Source organism: Kwoniella europaea, chromosome 1, assembly GCF_036810445.1.
Source record: "Kwoniella europaea PYCC6329 chromosome 1, complete sequence".
Taxonomy (NCBI): Eukaryota; Fungi; Basidiomycota; class Tremellomycetes; order Tremellales; family Cryptococcaceae; genus Kwoniella; species Kwoniella europaea.
The window spans coordinates 5,750,062-5,769,167 of NC_089487.1; the positions used below are offsets into that span (position 1 = coordinate 5,750,062).

General features: G+C 43.9%; 6 protein-coding genes across 6 annotated transcripts; 3 read left to right on the forward strand and 3 right to left on the reverse strand.

Annotated features, from left to right (window-relative positions):
• Positions 1-553: 553 nt before the first annotated feature.
• Positions 554-7,095, forward strand: V865_002184 (uncharacterized protein; the record flags this gene model as incomplete). The annotated part of the gene is made up of 24 exons (XM_066225988.1): positions 554-820; positions 890-1,628; positions 1,710-1,887; positions 1,950-2,006; positions 2,078-2,274; positions 2,336-2,606; positions 2,687-2,774; positions 2,847-2,868; positions 2,936-3,429; positions 3,496-3,524; positions 3,586-3,708; positions 3,779-3,813; positions 3,878-4,499; positions 4,561-4,639; positions 4,708-4,785; positions 4,860-4,958; positions 5,016-5,073; positions 5,135-5,223; positions 5,295-5,436; positions 5,498-5,569; positions 5,652-6,188; positions 6,268-6,571; positions 6,636-6,816; positions 6,886-7,095. 24 exons carry the CDS (start codon positions 554-556, stop codon positions 7,093-7,095), a joined length of 4,971 nt encoding a protein of 1,656 aa, XP_066082085.1.
• Positions 7,096-7,823: 728 nt separating this feature from the next.
• On the reverse strand, positions 7,824-10,703 carry V865_002185 (uncharacterized protein; the record flags this gene model as incomplete). The annotated part of the gene is made up of 8 exons (XM_066225989.1): positions 7,824-7,901; positions 7,954-8,247; positions 8,304-8,600; positions 8,664-9,212; positions 9,271-9,518; positions 9,588-9,712; positions 9,774-9,882; positions 9,938-10,703. The coding sequence occupies 8 exons, from the start codon at positions 10,701-10,703 to the stop codon at positions 7,824-7,826; spliced, it is 2,466 nt and encodes an 821-aa protein (XP_066082086.1).
• Positions 10,704-11,067: 364 nt separating this feature from the next.
• Positions 11,068-12,295, forward strand: V865_002186 (uncharacterized protein; the record flags this gene model as incomplete). The annotated part of the gene is made up of 8 exons (XM_066225990.1): positions 11,068-11,137; positions 11,214-11,278; positions 11,345-11,353; positions 11,416-11,449; positions 11,507-11,577; positions 11,664-11,735; positions 11,814-12,000; positions 12,171-12,295. 8 exons carry the CDS (start codon positions 11,068-11,070, stop codon positions 12,293-12,295), a joined length of 633 nt encoding a protein of 210 aa, XP_066082087.1.
• A 408-nt stretch (positions 12,296-12,703) lies between these two features.
• On the reverse strand, positions 12,704-13,896 carry V865_002187 (uncharacterized protein; the record flags this gene model as incomplete). Its single annotated transcript, XM_066225991.1, has 2 exons — positions 12,704-13,581; positions 13,689-13,896. The coding sequence occupies 2 exons, from the start codon at positions 13,894-13,896 to the stop codon at positions 12,704-12,706; spliced, it is 1,086 nt and encodes a 361-aa protein (XP_066082088.1).
• Positions 13,897-14,345: 449 nt separating this feature from the next.
• V865_002188 (uncharacterized protein) lies at positions 14,346-16,768 on the forward strand (the record flags this gene model as incomplete). The annotated part of the gene is made up of 8 exons (XM_066225992.1): positions 14,346-14,489; positions 14,556-14,605; positions 14,663-14,878; positions 14,949-15,057; positions 15,313-15,420; positions 15,498-16,013; positions 16,067-16,407; positions 16,489-16,768. The coding sequence occupies 8 exons, from the start codon at positions 14,346-14,348 to the stop codon at positions 16,766-16,768; spliced, it is 1,764 nt and encodes a 587-aa protein (XP_066082089.1).
• Positions 16,769-17,046: 278 nt separating this feature from the next.
• Positions 17,047-18,881, reverse strand: V865_002189 (uncharacterized protein; the record flags this gene model as incomplete). The annotated part of the gene is made up of 7 exons (XM_066225993.1): positions 17,047-17,127; positions 17,184-17,515; positions 17,612-17,703; positions 17,781-18,339; positions 18,420-18,507; positions 18,582-18,725; positions 18,792-18,881. The coding sequence occupies 7 exons, from the start codon at positions 18,879-18,881 to the stop codon at positions 17,047-17,049; spliced, it is 1,386 nt and encodes a 461-aa protein (XP_066082090.1).
• Positions 18,882-19,106: the final 225 nt, after the last annotated feature.

A 19,106-nucleotide genomic window follows, 5' to 3' on the forward strand; every position in this document is an offset into this window, starting at 1 on the left:
AATACTGTACAACACCTATATGTGCTCTCCTCCATTTCATCACCTCTGTATCATACTCATCCTTACTGGTACACTCCAGCATAGAACCAAGATACTATACTGTCTGATCTCCAAGGGAAAGACTTCAAGAAAAGCAAATCAATTCTCGACATACAACGCGTTTCCAATGACCTTCCTTTCTCGTCGCCAGCGTTTCCTTTCATATGACTCTTCGTCATATCAATCCTTTATAGCGGATCGTCATACACTGTGACCGCGATGCTTTGAAGAAGGACTGTCTGACTTCCTTTCATAGTACCCTCCTGCATCTCCTTCCATGAACTATAGATACGATAGGTAGAGATGGATTTGCTGACTCGAGATGGGATATAAGAACTGCTACGACTGATTGATCAATTGATCGATTCATCATACCCCTACGATCCGACCTTAAAATAAATATCCAATCAAGAAAAAATCACTCTGGTCCTTCTCTACGAAACTTACGATAGTTATTGACATATAGAAATCCCAGGCAGTCGTCTTTATATTTTCACGCAAATATTACCCCAAAATGGGTATCGCCTCTGCAACATGGTCAAAAGTGGTTGACATCACGTGTATCTCCATAGTCCCTCTTGCTCTGTTGGTATCGCTATTCAGTCTTATTTCTTCATGTTATAAGAAAAACAAACAGGGTAGAATCAAATTACCTGATAAACCGTCAGAACAAGAAATTGCAACGAAGAAAGATGAATTGAATGTAAGATTACGTGAACAAGTTCCGAGAGATCTGGCTGAGGATGGAGAGCCTGTTGAAGTAGCGGAGTTTTGGAGCAGAGTGAGTGACCACTCCTTCTCATATCATTTCCTGTCCATGCTGGGATTTACCTAATCATGTCTTTTACAGGTGCTCTTCCCAAAATGTCTTCTCTTACTTGCAACCCTCGCCATTATCGGCCTACAAATATATACTGCTATCAAACATCGACCGATCTTATCTGATCATCTTGCTTTCACAATCTTCACTATAGAAGGCATCACATCACTCTATCTCCTTTGTTTAGCTCCTGTCTATTTGATTACCAAGAGCATATCAATTCACAAATCACTTACCACACACATCTTCACCGTATCAAGTTTTATGGTCACTCACCTTTACTTCCAGACTATAGGAAGATACCTATTCTACTACCAGTCTGCATACTCACTCGTTCATTGGACACGATATGCTCTCTTGGGAGGATACGTGATACATGTACTGATCAGTGGGAATATACTTACAAGCCCTAATCTGTATATCGACTTGACTCCCATGTACTCTAAAGCAGTTACCAACCTCTTAAAGGAGGATCCAACAATTGGAAGTCATCAACATCAATCTGGAAATATAATCGAACAAGAAACAACGACTATTTTCAGTCAGCTATTGTTCGGTTTCGTATTTCCAATGATCATGAAAACCTCGAGTAAAGATCAAGTTGATATTACCGATTTGCCTGCTACCGCCAAAGATCTGCGAACTCAAAATATCTATCATCAGACTATGACTTCGAACGAAGATGGAAGTAAGCTGAAATGGGAGAATCACAAGACTTGGTCTTTGTTGTATACTGTTTGGTGGCCTCAGAAAGTAACTGTCGCTAAAGGTGAGTCGGTCAGAAATTATCCCAAGATCCTGATTTAGAAACATCATGGCTGGATCCAAAATGATGTTGGCGTTTGTATAGCTTTTGGCTACTCGATCGCTGCTTGTCCATTATGGTATATCCCCCACGTATGTCTACAACAGATCTTATCCGTTCTGGATGATCCCACTTCATCCAGGAACGCGGCGATTGCTTTTGCCTCGTTGATGGTGATTACGACTTTTGGGGGCAAAGTCATTGCCATGAGGCAATATAACCTGTAAGTGAATTGTGAGATCCCTCACGACAAGAGCAGAACTGATAAGACGGCTGTGCCAATAGGCAAACGGCTTATGGTGGACCGAGAATCAACTCCCACACATCTTTCATCCTGTTCCAGTAAGTGACGGATAAGAATACCAATCAGAGCCAAAAACTTGCTAATGATTATTTTTTTTCTCATTTTACAGAAAAGTACTCACCAGAAACCTATTCGCAGCAAGCGAAAAGGAAGATGGCGAGAAAGTAGTACACACTAAAGCTGATATCCTCAATCTCATCTCATCTGATGCATCGAGTGTACAAAGAATAGGTTGGACAGGTAGTGAGCTGTTCAGAGCCCTGTTGGAGTTAGCACTTGGTTGCGGGTATATTTGGATGTTACTTGGTAAGTCGCGATACCTACTTGCCCCTCAACATGTATTTTGACTTGATGGTTATCGTGACAGGTACATCGGGAATGTGGGGATTCGCCACATTGATATTCACCTGTCCACCTGCGTATTTCCTTACCAAATGGGAATACCAAGTGTTCGAGAAGCGTCTGGCGATAAGGGACGAAAGAGTGTCCTTGATGCAGGAGGCCATCCAAGCGATATCAATGATCAAGATGATGGCTACTGAGAAATTCTGGTTCAAAAGGATTAACAGTGTCAGGAAAAGGGAGTTTAAGAAATTGATTTCGGCTCAATTGATAGGTTATGGTTCTAGTTTGTTATAGTGAGTCATTGACATTCTCCCTTTGCCTCACGTCTTGGTGAACAAAGAGTACATTTAGTTGACGCCAAAACATCCTATAGTACCGCTGCTCCAGTCATCTTGGTGATTGTCTCTTTCGCTCATTATACCCTTGTGGCTAAGAAAGAACTTACTGCGACTATTGCATTTGTGAGTTGGCCTCTCTATATGTCTGACCACTATTGACGAATAGAGTCAACTAACGATCTTTCTTCTTATAAGACTTCGATCGCGGTATTCGATGGTAAGTGACAACTTATGACCTTAATATAGATATCGAAATCAGTTGGTTCTGACACTTTCTCTCACAGAGCTCCGAGTCGCCCTGTTCAACCTCCCGGCCACAATCGCTGAACTTCTTCAAGACATTCTAGGAGCAAAGCGGATCGCCACATTCCTCACCAACACCGATGTCCAATACCTTTCCGAATCAGCAGCTCAGGATCAATCTAATGAAGACGAACCGTTATATGTGAAAGGTACAGTCACATGGGATATACCAAAGCCCTATGACCCATCTACTGCGACCACAGGCGGGGAGAACAATTCGGAAACTTCGACTCCATGTGAAAATACTGTCGGCTTCAGACTTCAAAATTTGGATGTGGAATTCCCTCGAGGTAAATTTACGTTGGTAGCTGGGAAGTTCGGTTCGGGAAAATCATTACTTCTGCTTGCCCTTTTAGGCGAAGCTAGATTGATAGAAGGGAAGATATCGTATACTGTTTCTCCTGTTATGGATCTTAACGAGTTGGATGGGAAGGATTGGAGTTTGGTGAAAGGCGCGGTGGCTTATGTGCCGCAGGTGAGTTTCCCAATGAGCGTCTTTGGAATGGCATGCTAGAAAGCGCTAATGCCGTTTTCATGGTAGACACCTTGGTTGTTGAGTCAAAGCATTCGGTGAGGAGGTCGCGAAATCTATCTTGCTACTTGCTATATACTGATGGTCGAGGTGATGCAGGGACAATATTCTTTTTGGCCTACCACTCGACATAGAGCGATACCGGGCGGTATGTTTTGCCACTGGTCTGATGCCTGATTTGGAGCTCCTAGAAGATGCTGATCTGACTGAAATTGGAGAACGGTGAGTCCGATTCAGGTGCAAATGCTGATGACATACACTTTCTGGCTTATACTGACGTGCTAAAATGCAGAGGCAAAATTCTATCAGGAGGCCAAAAAGCCAGAGGTAGGCTGCTGCTTCATATGCATCAGGGGAAAAACAAAATGCTCACTATTCTGATCACCTATAGTCAGTCTTGCCCGAGCTGTCTACTCCCGAGCCTCAACACTTCTTTTAGACGACGTGATCTCCGCTGTCGACGCACAAACATCCAAACACATCGTTCAACACTGCTTCAAATCCCCTTTACTAGCAGGTCGGACGGTGATTATCGCCTCGCATGCTATCGAAGCTTTGGCACCTCTGGCCGATCATTCGATCTACCTCGAAGATGGACAATGTATGTTCGATGGAACGGGTAGGGAATTATTGGATAGTGAATACATGTCGCATCTCAAGACGGAATCTAGGATGCCTAGTAGGATGCCATCGAGAATGCCAAGTATGGTTAACTTATCCGATCAAACTCAAACTGAAAATGCTTTGATATCGAAAGATGTAAAGGGGAGAGTTGAGAAGAATGAAGTATCTGAAAAATCAATTGAACAAGCTTCAAAATTCGAAATTAAAATCGCCATTCCCAAAACACCCAGACAATTGATATTGGAAGAACAAAGAGTGACGGGTACGGTCGATTTGAAACATTGGTACAACCTTCTAGCACTGAATGGGGGAGGGTTTTACTGGACACTCGTGATTATGTTGATGTTGGCTAGTACCTTGACTCCTGTATCTGAAAGAACTGTTCTATCGTGAGTGCTTCCACCATTGCCCTGAAATATTGCTACGACACTGATGAATATGCTTAATTAGTCTTTGGACTGGTACGGCGGACGGTGGCAAGGCGTCCAAGGAGCATAGCGTTATCTTCTGGGTCTCTCTATATGCCATCGTAAGTTTGCAGCCCAAATCCATCTGCTAATTTAGTCAGACGGCTTATTGTGATTTGCACCTTTGTAGCTTTCGATGGCCCGAGTCTTCTTTGGCATCTTGTTTCAATGCTTCAGGTTCTTCGGTGGTATGAGAGCTATGAAACTTGTAAGTGCACTCACACCCAGCATATTGGAAGATCCAGGTATAATAGGAACAGAACTGACCAGGATTTGACGTAGATTCATGGTCAGATGCTCGAATCGATGTTGCGTTCTAAGATGATCTTCTTCACCAAGACTCGAGCAGGATCAATCGTTCAGAGATTCGGTAAAGACCTTGTGAGTTGAAACATCAGTGATTCAATACTAGCATGAACTCATATAATGCCATTCCAGAATGATATACTGGATTGCTCTGAGCTGTTGGGGGAATTTGCCGAAGGAGCTATGAACGGTGAGGACCATTTTCGTAGCTACTACACGAGTTATGTAAGCTGATCTTGAGTGTATTGTAGTGATCATCAGTTTGTTGTCTGTATCGATTTATGGTGGATGGGCTTTCGCGTTTGTCGCTGTGGCTTTAATCGTAGCTTCTTGGGGACCTGTGAGTGTATCGACCAGAATAGTTGGATAGTCTACGTTCTGACTGGCCTTCTGACGATATAACGTATCTAGGCGAGATGGTACAGAGCTTCGTCCAGACAAGTCAGAAGACTCCAAGCCATTATCCCTGGTCCTATCAATGCGATATACGGCGAGACCGTGGCTGGTACTTCCGTTATCAGGGCTTTCGGTGCTCAGTCAGTGTTCATTGACGGTGAGTGGTCCCCAGTCGTCCGGAGGAGTCGGGTGGAGCTGATGGCGGCTCGCGTGTAAAGACCTGATGAGATGGACCAACATGAAGATCACCGCAATGGTTTGGACAGTGGCCATCGCTCGATGGCTTTACAGTATGTCGATGCGTACTTTTGAGAACATTGGTGATGCGATATCTGTACTGACTACATTGTTTTGCGTTCTCGTATCTTATAGTCAGTCTACAGGTATTCGATTCGATCCTTCGAATCACCGCCCTAACCCTCCTCCTAACCAGATCAAGCACGACAGGCGCCTCGGCAGGATTCGTTCTGACGTTCGTAGGAACCGTGTCAAGCAATTTGAACTGGATCTTGATTCAGATGCGTAATTTCGAATGGAAAGGTGTATCTCTCGAGAGAGCCTCGGAATATCGTACGCTGGAAAGGGAAGATGGACCTTCGCTCGAACCGGATGATGCTAGTCTCCCACAATGGGATAAAGACGAGTCTGCCGAAGATAACGAGACGAATGATCATGAAGGAACGTTGGATCTTGGCCCATGGCCCGAACATGGTGCCTTGAATGTCAAGAATTTGTGTGTGAGATATGGTCCGGATATGCCTGAGATCTTACATGATGTTTCGTTTCAAGTGGCTGGAGGTCAAAGGGTTGGTATAGTCGGTGCGACAGGTGGTGGAAAATCAACTTTGACAAAAGCCTTCTTCTCGTTTGTGGACGTTACCAAAGGGAAGATCGAGATCGATGGAAAGGGTGAGTATCTTTCTACGCTCAGCTTTGATCCTTTTATGTATTGTGATGATTTGCTCACTTATTCTCTCGCCTTTTGTAGATATATCAAGAGTCCCGTTAGGTCAAGTCCGTTCGAAGCTCGGTATCATCGCCCAAGATCCAATCTTGCTCTCCGGATCATTACGTTTGAACCTCGATATTGAAGGGAAATACTCGGATGAGCAATTGTACGATGCGTTACACCAAGTGCAATTATTGAAGAAGAACGATTCGCCTTCTTCAGCGCCTGCTTCTATTGATGAACGAGCGAGTGGGTCTGAAACTGCTGTTAATAATGTTAATACCAATCAACAGGATAATATATTCAAGAATCTGGATTATGATATCAAAGGTGGTGGTGAAAAGTGAGCATTCAGCCCATAACATACATGTCGAATAACATGGTGGCTGATCCGGTTCCCCGAGTAGCCTCTCAGCAGGTCAAAAACAACTTGTTGTCCTAGCCCGAGCATTATTGAAGAAACATCGAGTACTGATATTGGACGAAGCTACTGCGTCTATCGATTCAGCTACAGATGCAGAGATCAGTAGGGTCGTACATGAAGAATTCACTGACGCGACTGTATTGATCATTGCACATCGATTGAGGGTGCGTAAAAAGATCGAATCCAACTGTAGTTATTCCCCGAGGATCAGCTGACATCGCCCAATCATGTAGACCATCATGCCATGTTCCAAGATTCTCGTGATGGACAAAGGCCAACTGATCCAACAAGGCTCACCTAACGAATTGATCCATCAAGAAGGTAAATTCAAGGAATTGTGCATGGCAGCTGGTTTAGAAGAGTATGAACATCTAGTCCAATTGGCTGAGAATCATTTGACCGGTGGGAATACTTCGCAAGATGGAAAATTGGTTGATATTTAGTTGGACGATACCCTCATTCACTTTCTGATCGGAAAGACACCCTCAGTAGAAAACACGAAACAGAAAGAATATCATATCGTGTTTCGAGTAATTGATCTGATTCTTCCTAATTACCCATCCTCTAATCCTGCACAGCTGCTTTCTTCATATTTGATACTCATTAGTACATCTTCCATGCATATGAGCTTTGTATACACATACAACACGATTGAGGCAAGGAAGTCTCTACATTTGCTTATGTAATATTGATAACAATGTTTGAATAATGTCAAGAGCGGAACGAGCCCATCTCATCGTATATTCCCCTTACCCCACACATGGAATCGGCCATGTATGGAACCAAGAGGGAGATGAATGGGTCAGAAATGCTCTTCGTTTGATATTCCGCGGGTACGATGAGGTCCACTTCGTTTGGGTGTTATTCCTTATCCAACCTCAAGGAAGAGGAAGGATAATGTAGGATGGGACGAAGGGATTGTTTGATGAAAGTCAAATGAATGACTCTGGAAGCCCCGGTTGATTGAGTGGTAAAAGAGAAAAAAGTAGATGAGCACTACTGAGCAGAGCCTTCAACCAACAATCGAGACACTATAACCAAGACGCGTTGAATTACTATGATGATGTCAGTAGGAGTCCTATCGGATATACAATCAGCAATTGGAAGATGTCAGTACGACCGCATGATACAACATCTTGCATTTATTTCGTTATTTTATCGTATCGCCAAACTACCACCTACTGCCCGGACCTTGCTGGAGCCATCCCACAAGATCAGGACTCAGAAGACCAGTAGCAGCCGTTAACACCTGAAGTCTATGTCAGCTGATGTTATTTCCACCGAGATATCAGATAGCTCACCTTCGAAGCCATCTCTTTACCTCCGCCATCCCATGTCTTACCTAAGATAGGTCTTATCACCTCGCCTACAAGTCTAATCACCAACTCCCTAGTTTCCAGAGGTGCTTCTCTTCTCCATGAAGCCATGTTCTTGATCAACTTTATACGTCGGGCGATGTATCTTTCCATAGCTGTGCGAGAGGCAGGATCGAACGCTGGGGGAGGTATCGAGCCAGGTGCGAGGGTAGATGAAACTGTTGAGGAAAGGGATAAGAGGTGTTCGTGATATACACCTAGTACTGCTTTCAACAGGGTCTACAAGAAGTGTTAGCTGGTTTATTCAGTAGTTGTGTACCGTTCGATCTGCTCACAGTGTACTTCCTACTATCCTTGCCCATCATCTCCCTCACCACGTCGACTAGATCCACCGCTCTTCTTGTCTGTCCCACCGAGTACGGATCATATGCTCCAGCCTCAAAGGCTTTGGTAAGTAGCGGGACAACCGCAGAAGACACCATAGAAGCGACAAGATCTCCATCTGGTCCAAGAGGAGGCTCATCGTCGAGGTCCATATCGTCGTCTTCTGGTTGCTCGGTATGAGGCAGAGGTGGGTGAGAGTAATGATGTAGGGAATGGAACCATGAGAAGGAATCGAGCGTCTTTGAGCTCTACAATATCAATTTCATTAGCTGTGGTGGCTGGGGTTACCCTGGACAAACTGTTAAACTCACTCTTAAAGGCTCCCATCCGACCATTTCACCCCTCGCCCAGAACTCCCAAGCCTGAACCAATGCCAGTCCACCAAAAGCATTCACGTACTCTTCTTCATATCTCTTTCTCCAACCACCAAACCTGACCGCCAGACCTTTCTCCGGATCACGGAAATCTTCCGCTTTCACATCATCCAGCAATGCGTGAACTCTCCTTTCCAAATGTATTTGAGCAGATCGATAATCTTCTTGATCCCCTTCAGCGAGACTTGAATCCGTCGAATACCCTTCTTCCTCATGGATCGATTTGCTAGATCTAGCTCGTCGTTTTCCTCTTCTAGCAATTCGCTCGTCTCTACGTATCTTACGTCGTATCGAACTTGGTCCAGCTTCCGATTCTGCTGAACGACCGAATTCATCCTTCACATCTTCTTCCGCATTCGGAGCAGGGACACCCAAAAACAAAGATAGGTCATCGCTGTCATCTGCAGAGCGACGGGAGTTGACCATCTGCGCACGTTCCTTGAGATGAGCTATGGAATCGGTTTCGATGTTCTCCAATTTCGGGAACTAAATTTTGGATTTCTGTCAGTCAAAGAGATAAAAACGTTCGGGCAGCATGACGTACCTTTTCCTCTAGGAAGCCACCCAGCATCTCCACCCAATTTCTGAATTCTTCAACCCATTCTCTCTTTCCTTCTACTTTCTCCACTTCTAGCTTGAGTTCCCGCTCCTCCTGCTCCAGAGAAGCCAAGTCTCGTGCAACCGTCTCCAAATTACGGACATTGGTCGACTTGGTAACTTGAAGATCAGTCAGAGATTTCGCCAGTCGAGCTTGAGCGGATGATATGGTCGGTATGGGTCGAGCAGTTGGTACTGTAGAGTATGACGTTAGTGTCCATCACAAGGAATAGAAGAGGGCTAGAAGCGGTCACTCAGACTCACTTGGTGCAGGTTTATATCCCTGCTTTGTTATTTTCTTCGGCTTCTCATCTTCCCATCTACCGGCTCTTTGAGCTTGTGCTCGTTCCCATTCCAGTGTTTCTTCATCATCTTCATCTTCGGCCTCCCTACAACATCCATCATGTTAACAATGAATACCTATGACAATGTGATCGAATTATGACTCACCTTTCAGCGATCATTTCACCTATCTCTCCCTTTAACCTCCTAGCAGCAGCCTTATTAGCTTCTCTACCAAGATACAGTTTATCTTTCGCTTCGGTATATTCAGCCATATCTACGACCAAGACACTGATCAGCTTAAATCACTTATGAAAATATAATCAGCTCACCTTCATCCCCATCTCCTTCTTCATCATCTTCCCTCATCAATCTACTCTCAGGATGTGGACCAGAATCACCATCGTATATCGCGATTTTCCCACTACCTAGGGAGATGTAATCTTCACCCAGCCCACCATGTTTTGAACTTTCCAGTGCTGCCTGTCGTTTCGCTTTCGCAGCCGCTATAGCGGCTGTATCCGGTATCCCAGCGGTAGTATCCTCTATTATCGATGTCGAATATTTATCTCTAGCAATCTTGCTTAGTCCATTCGAATCAACATCTTCGTCTTCATCATCTTGAATCTCTGTTGTACGTGGTGCTCGAGTTGGCGTAGAGGCTTTCAATTCCGATAGATATTCTCTTGAATACATCCCATTTCCATTCCCGTTTCCACTTCCAGATCCTGTTGCTGTAGAAGTACTAGAAGATGAAATGGGTGGATTGGGCAATTTGATAGATTGTGATAAAAGACTTTTCTTAGGTTTGAAAGGTTCACTTCCTCCTGCTTCTTCTTCACCACCACCGAAACTTAATCTACTTCCAGAGCCCTTGGATTTACCACCTACACGCTGTTTATCCTTCTTCTGAGCCTTCTTACGCTCCATTATACTTCCACTGGACTCGTCTGGATCCACCTCCATACTGATATCTCCCATATAATCATTAGCGGTCACACTGCTCTTGGCTAATGGTGAGCCTGTGTTGGACGGCTCCGATAAGTCCGAGTCCCTCGTTCGGAGGGAGGGACGGGACTTTGCCCTTTTGATGAACATTCTGGGCTTTTGAGTGTGAGAACGATGTATGTTAAGTAGCTATATCATCTAAGCTACTCGACTAATTTAGAGGTTTGTTGGGTGGCCAACTCAAACATGAAGGGTTACCTATTTAGGCGTGTAGATGCCCACCACAAGTCTTCCATGCCTAATTTTCGGGTAGGTACACCAAGATCTGATTCCAGCAAACTTGATTTCCGGAATCTCGGCTAATCGCGTCCGATCCCATCATTCGTGACGTACCATCACTGTAACTTCGAGTAATTCAAATTTCACCATCGAAAGTATAACCATAAACATGATGCATGCATGATCTTTTCCTTTTCTCTTCACTCACCTTGACATAGAAGCAATCAACGGCAAAATGACACATACACGGATCATAGACAGGCATAGGACGTTGATGATGATTTGCGATTGCCAAGAGAGGTTCCGTGAGTCCGATTGCTCACCCGTGACCTAATCTTACAGAACAAGTCGAGTGAGCTGACTCCACCCCAAAATTATCAGGTGAGGGCACTCACGGGTTCAACCTGATGGCGCAGAGCATAACCAAACTGATTAAAGCTTCTAGGGTGAGTTATAGCGCACACCGTCTACATCCTGTTTAGTTATTAGCTAACATTATACTATGAACATAGTTCCTAAAGGTCAGTTTGCTTCGATTGGGCTTGTGCACTCGGCATACGTGCTGACTCACTGCTGTAAATAGATGGCGACATTGCTGACAGAGCAGAATGGAAGTGGTGAGTTGCCGTTCTCGTTCGAGACTTGCAAGCAACTAACATCGCTCTATCTGACAGGACCTACGGCAGAGGAAATTCGATCAGAGTTGACGGGACCTCAACATCTGGGCACTTTCGGTAAAGATTGTGTGAGTATCGGATGTGGACATCTTCAACTTTTCTGTCTTCAACTTTGATCATATTAACGAATGATCAAACTGACCATGCAGGACAGTTCTCGATGATCACGGATGAGATCAGACCTCTGTTGAAGAACTACGATAATATCGTACTAGTTGGTATCGAAGTGAGTTCATATTCCAGCTTCATTGCAATATGATGAGATCACGTCGTTCAAAATCCATACTGACGTATTTATCCTTAGGCCCACGTTTGCATCCTGCAGACCGCTCTCGACTTGCTAGAAATCCCTCGTTTCCGTAAACGAGTATTCATCCTCGCCGATGCTATATCAGCTTGTCACGAGTTGGAGATACCTTTGGCGTTAGATAGGATGAGAGATACCGGTGCGGTAGTGACCACGAGCGAAGCTATGTTGTTCCAGCTCATGGGTGAGTGATTTATACCAAGGACTGCTTTGTTGCTCCTCAAGGGATCATATCGAGCGCTATGTAGACGGGTCAAAATGACCATCAATTTCACATCAGTGTCATATTAACATGTGACTATCTCTTTCTCTGCTAAGGATATACTTATTGATGCCCCATACTTCCCCACTCAGGTGACGGAACAGATTCAAACGATAAACCGATATCCGACCTGATCAAAGCCGAAAGGACAAATACCGCCAAGGCTCTGGAGACCTTGTTACCTCATCCATCAGGTACAGCGACTATTTCGAAATGAGAAACAACAAAAGGAAGCAGTAGGCCATTATCAGCTCATCATCACAAACCTGACATCAAGTGTATTGTTGCCATATTATCAGATTCAATAATCTGTATTGAATTTCTACGCAAAAGCACAACAAGAAGATACTTATAGGAAAGTAGAAATGTAGAAAATATGAATCATAAGTGGATTGTTAAATATCATCGTCACTCAGCAAAAAGATCATATCCTCCCAAACATGCATCACCTGACATTGAGATTGATTATACAGTACTATCTTCTCGAAACTTTCAATAAATATCTCTAAAATGGATGGACAAAAATCATATTGACATGAGTCTTGCATCTATTATGCTATCTACAGATCGAACATTACATCACATCCTTTACAGTACATAAAGGATATTTCGCTACATTCTATTTTTATTCTCTTAAAGCATCACTTACAAACTCCACACACCTATTGAGGATTTCTGTGATTTCGGGAATAGGAACAATATTCGGGAATCTCCCTACATCCAACAACCCATGTCCAGCTTCTGTTGGATAAATCGCTTGAATCTCAAGAACATTCTCACCTAGACTTTCTAAATCCTTCTGTAATTTCTTTGATATATCTACAGGTACCAGATTATCTTTTTCTCCATGAATGATCATTGTCTTGGGATATAGTCGATCTTCTTCAAGGGGTAATAACAGCCATTTCTTATCTTGTGGAATTGCTTCAAACCTTTCTTCGTAAGGTAACAACTCCAATTTTCTTGATAGGCCAGGTTCGGCCAATAAGTCATCCACATATTCACCAGTTTTATACCAATGATTTAAGAACCCTAATCGACCTTGATCGTCACCTCCAACTTGAATTGGTGATTCACTCTTCACTCCTTCTTTACCTTGTTGGACATCCGCCAAAATTCTTTCTACTTTAGTTGGATCATATGGAGTTCCAATCAAGTTTGGCATAGAGGGTTTAGCCTTGATCCAATGATCTAATAACCAATCACCACCCATTCCATATAAGTCAACGTAGACTTTCGGTCTAACCTTTTCGGGGATTTTGGAAGGAGGTAAGACGATAGATGCTCTGGCTAGATAATCACCACCTGATACGCCGACCACACCTAATCTCTCGTGATTCAATTGAAACCCTTTGGTTTGAAGGGAAGAAACGAGTTCGGTAGATGAAGAAGAGAGATAGGAGAAGAGCGTTTCGACATCTTGTAGAATGTCGATTCCGGATAGGGGAAGGAGAAGTCGATAGTTGGCAGCGATGAAGATGATATTTTTCGATAGGCATTGTTCTAATTCAACAAACGGATAATTAGTAAATTGTTCGGGTGATATACAGTGGATGATAAGGAAGTGTCAGAGAAGTGTGTCATGTGTTGAGACTAGAGATCAGACTCACCCATCAAGTATTTAGGGAAATATAAATCCTTTTTCGAACCTGAGGTCAATCCCCCTCCGTGGAAGAAGATCAAAGCTGGAAGTGATTTGATATCGACATCTACTCTATCACCTTGTATGGTATCGTTGGTAGGGAGGTAAACGTCCAGATCAATCTTGTTGATAGGATCGTAGGTGAATGTAAGAGGGGTAGAGCCGTTAGAAGTCATGATTATAATTATCTCTCTGTCAATCGGTTGATCAGCATGGACTTGATGGGGTGATAAAAGATAATTAGTGGTGTATCGACTTGGTTCTAAGTGATATATTGAGAGGAAGAATCGATAATATCCATCAGACACATTTCACTTTATATATGCATGAACGGAGGCTCATGCATAGCTCGATACCCTCGAATGCTTATGCAGCATCAAGCTCAGTAGTAAGCAATCTAGCCTAGCTTGCTTATTGATCCGCAGATGAATGATGGTTGATGATTGATTGCTTATCGATCCGCCACTGATTTGTCAACAATCCAAAACTAATCGAGTTCCAGAGTTTCTCCGTCCAGAACGCGTCGATGACAGATGATTGATTTTACTCTCCGTCTACGGTGATCAAACGACTACGACAGAGGTCATACTCTCATACTCGCATACTCTCATACCTGTTGACTATCATGAGCTCTTCCAACTCTGGTCTCGTACCAGGACCTTCCGGTGGTCCACTCACCACGCCGACAAAAAGAACCGCTTTTGCTACTTCTACCTCGGCTGATGCCGGATCAAGTAGAGCGAGACCAGCGGGGTCATCTCCAGCTTATGTGAGTATATCAACTACTTGCGAAAATCTATCGACTTGTGAATCATGACTGATGGAAGACATGTAGAGCTCGAGAAGACATTCCTTGTACGGTATAGAAGATAGAGTCGTGATAGAGTGAGCTGCTCATCTGCCAACAGAAAGGAGAAAAAGCTAATAGGACATGTTAAACAGTCCAGGATCAAGAGTATGGAAAGTTGGTTTCTCCGGTGAACCCGATCCACGATCTGTATTTTATTCCTTAGACCTATCGGATATAGAAGACACGGGAGCGATGGAGGCGTGGGATATGGACCCATCATTTATGAAGGGTGTTGATGGGGATAGGGTAGAGGGAGATAGGTTAGTAGGTGTGAGGGTGGTCAAGAAGTTGAGAGAGACATATGTAAAGTAGGTTACCAGCTGGTTTCCACTACTTATGGTTAAGTAGAGATGGTGAGCTGACATGGAGGATGTGTAGACATCTAATGACCGATTCAAAAGCTCGGAAAGTGATTATATTAGAAAACACGTATTTGCCAATAGCAGTCAAGGAACATATAGCTAGAGCATTGTTTGATAATCTACATGTGAGTCTCAACTTTTCCTTCGTTTCGTTTCGTTTCGTTTCGTTTCGTCTCTTCGCCCTCCCGCGCCGTCGCCCTTTTCCTTCCTCCTGACCTCCCTCGCTCTTCCCGTCGTCTCTCCCTCTATATCTCGTTTTCCCGTATTACCAACTCCCATTATTCCCATCCGTGTTCCTTCTTGCTGCTGCTGCTCTTCTCCTGTCCTGCCCTGCTTCAGCGACAACCATCAAACTTTGTAAGCTGACCTGGATATGATAGGTCCCTAGCGTATCATTCACCCCGTCCAGCTTATTATCCCTCGTCGCCTGCGGTAGAATAACGGGTCTAGTGGTAGACGTAGGATGGTTGGAAACCACCATCACTCCAGTGAGTCGAGCTGTCATTTGCTCGAGATCGGAGATCAAACATCGACCAACAAAAGCTGATTACTCATTGTGATACAGGTATATCATTCACGACCTCTATATAATTTATCGAGATCTACACCATTGGCTGGAAGGAGGTTACATCGACATTTGAAAACGTTGTTACACCATTATGCCATATATATTCAATCTCCTACTTCTCTAGGTAACATACATGATCGACAGAGAAGTACAGGTGTACCGATGAATCAGCTGTCAGATGAACTGGTGGAAAGGATATTGACGGAAGGATGTTTTGTTGGAGGACTACACCTGAAACAGCAAGAAGAAGACCAACAACCGATGGATATAGATCAATCGCCAACGGAAGATGATGAAATACGAAGAATAGCTGAAGAATGGTATGAAAGATATGGAAATACCTCAACAGCCAAGGATATATCTTTCCGAATCAAGTCTACATTGGGCCTCGGTCCAAGTACTATCATAGTCCCGGGATGGATACGAGAGAGAGTTGCGGAATTACTATTAGAGGATGACCGAGGGTCGGAAGATGAATCGATACCCAGAATGATCTTGAACTGCATAATGAAGGTAAGCTCACCAGTCAGGCAAGGTAGAATGTTAGCTTATGAATATAGGATCAGTTGCCTATCGACCTTCGTAAATCACTTATATCATCCCTATTGATAGTAGGAGGAACAGCCTCTTTACCTGGCTTTATCCCTCGTCTGAGGATATCCCTCTTACATCACCTCTTACCGCCCCCTGCTTCTGCCCAAAATAAATCACCATTGAATACTCCAGATAGTAGGAGAGAAGAAGCTCTATTATGGAGACGGAGGAACAGAGAACCGTATAAGGAGATACATGGTTTATCGGATAAATTGACGATAATCAATGATCCTTCCCCTGTAGATGGGAAGAGCGGGATGGCACCCAGGTGGTCGACAGGTTTGATGGGCTGGGTAGGAGGATCTCTAGCTGGGTGAGTAAACCCCCTTTCATTCGAACATAATCAAAATTGAGTAAGACTGATATTTGGAGATTGCGGTCGGTCGGGGTGTAGTGCATTAAAAACTTCCTCGATGGAAATAACAAGAGAATCATATGATACTTCCCTCTCTCACTCTATCGCACGAGGAGAAGTATATAAAGAAGAACTGGATCTAAGTTCAATTGAAATGTCAACTTTGTTAGGTGTCAATATAGAGGATCTCAAAGTTGGTCAAGCTCTTGGTGCAGGGGATGCCGGGGGTGAGGACGAATTTGGGATGAAGAGGAAAAGAGGTTGGAATGATCATATTGTAGGAATGAACGATTGGACAAGAGGGGCAGTCAGAGTGTAGATTGCGTAAAACGAGGCATCGTATCGTTTGTGGAGAAGTGGATATTGTATCTGAAATTGTAATCATTGCATAAGATACCCAAGAAACTGATTGTATATTTGTACATGATATACATGAAAAATATGATAGGTATACAATAAATCCTCGCTTGTTACCTGACTATCCATTTCTGTACCAAGCCCAAGAACATCCATCCGTTTACGCTTGTTTATCGTAATGGTTCTTTACCAACCTCGCGACCCCCTTTGAATTTGAGTATATCAATCTATTATGTCCTGTCACTTCTTCACTTCATTCGGCTTCCTATCCTTTCTCGTAGGTTGGTTCGAATTCCTCTTAGCCCATCTCAGCCCACAAGCCTATTCCCTCATCTATATCAGCACTGATCATATCATTCTAACGATGGTACACTCACATTACACAAAGTCTTTGGACCCAATGGACCTTTCCTCCATTCTGGACTATCCGTCCTACCGCAGGTCACACACACGTGCATACCCTCTCCTTCCTTTCCATTCACCCCACCTGCACTAGACTTCTTCCTCTTCTTTTCTTTATCTTTACCTTCCTTGGGCGGTCGGCCGGTCTTGCCCTTGGGCTTTGCTGAGATCCCGGCATTACCTGCTACTCTGGAGGGTGAAGAAGATCGTGAAGATGATGGCGAAGAGTCTTCATCTGAAGGTGATGATGAGGGTATGTATGTGGTTTGTTTGGTTGGTGAGATGTTGGGACCAGATGATTTACGGGCTAAGTTGCCAAGAAAAGGAGTAAATCAGTAATACGATAATGATTGGATTGCATTGACAATAGATGATTAATTAGACGACGTGAGAGAATACTCACATGGCAGTTCTTCATCCAAATCCAATTGTAACTCTCTCAATTCTTCTCTCAACCTCTCGTTTTCCAATTTCAGTTCCAAGAACGCATCAAGACTGGTGAGAAATATGACTGTCAGCCGAAGCTCGTGCATCGTATCCTACCTGACGCTTGTGATGGTGGTCCGACTCACTTTTGATTACTTCCATTCCCACCATTACCATTTGTATTATTATTATTCCCATTCCCACCATTATTATCCTTTAAATTTGGATCCGACTCTGAGAAATTCTCAGATACTCTCCTACCCATCACCCATATCGCCTTCCCTTTCATCCCATTCCCATTTTCCCCCGGTACATTGGCATTGGTAGTCAACGTTCCATTCGTACTGGTCATCGTCAAGTTCTCCGTTCCAGGTGGTAAAGGCATATCATCCCCTAGTCCACTCGCATGAGCTCTTATCTCCCATATCACCGGCCCGATCTTCTTATTGGTTGACGAAGAAGTATCGTTCGATCCGTTCGAGGAGGATTCAGGTGAATTATCATTAGATCCCCCGACCGATGATGATGAAGAGGACAACATTCTTATATACGTGGTCTGTGAATCGCCTAGGGTGTTCTGTGCTGTGCTGTTGTTGTTTGGAGAGTTTGTGGAGGTGGTTATACTTGTGGATGATGAGGCGTGGTGTGGTAAAGAGGGAGTTAGGAGGTGATGGAAGAAAGTCTGAACCTGTCCATGATCGGCAGCTATTGTATTACGGTTACTGGTAATCAGCCGCCCAAGTTTGCAGAGAGATGGAAAGATAGAGGAAGTCGTAGATACTTACAAAATACTAAATCAAGGAAATCTTTTCCCTCCAAATCAGCGGGCTTCTTACCCAACATCTCTATCACGGCTGGAGAACTGTAAATGATCTATATCATCACCAAGACAAAGATCATCATATCAGCTCAAAATTGTTCATTCTACAGATGATGATCGAGCCCACCTTCCAGCTCCAAGTGGTACCACTCCCACTTGCCCCACCCTGTTGACCGCTCTCCCTCCTGGTCATGACAGGTTTCAAGCAGAATATCGATCCCCCCACAAGCTCTTTCAACAGTATCTCCGGCCATTTCTTCCTCCTCGTGAACTAGACAAGGAAAGAGATATCATCAGCGTTTCATACTTGGCAGCTTTGAATGGAGCTATGACACACCTCCGCTGCACCATTCGTAGCTGATTCTCTGTCTTCGTTGTTCGATGTCATGTAATTAGCACCTGCCAATGAAGAAGCCAACAGAGACATCTTGTTTCGATCCCAATCGTCCCTTGAGAGTTGCCAACTTATATCTCTTTGTATCTGTATATCGAGTTGATACAAGTAAGTATTTGAGTGAAGCAGTTGCTAGATAGTGATGACAAGGCTCTAATTCTATGTGTTATTTCTTCTCTATGTGATGACTTTGGTATGATTCCCACACCCGGTTGTCACCATCATTTTTCGGTTGACTGCATGATCGTATTTCAGGGT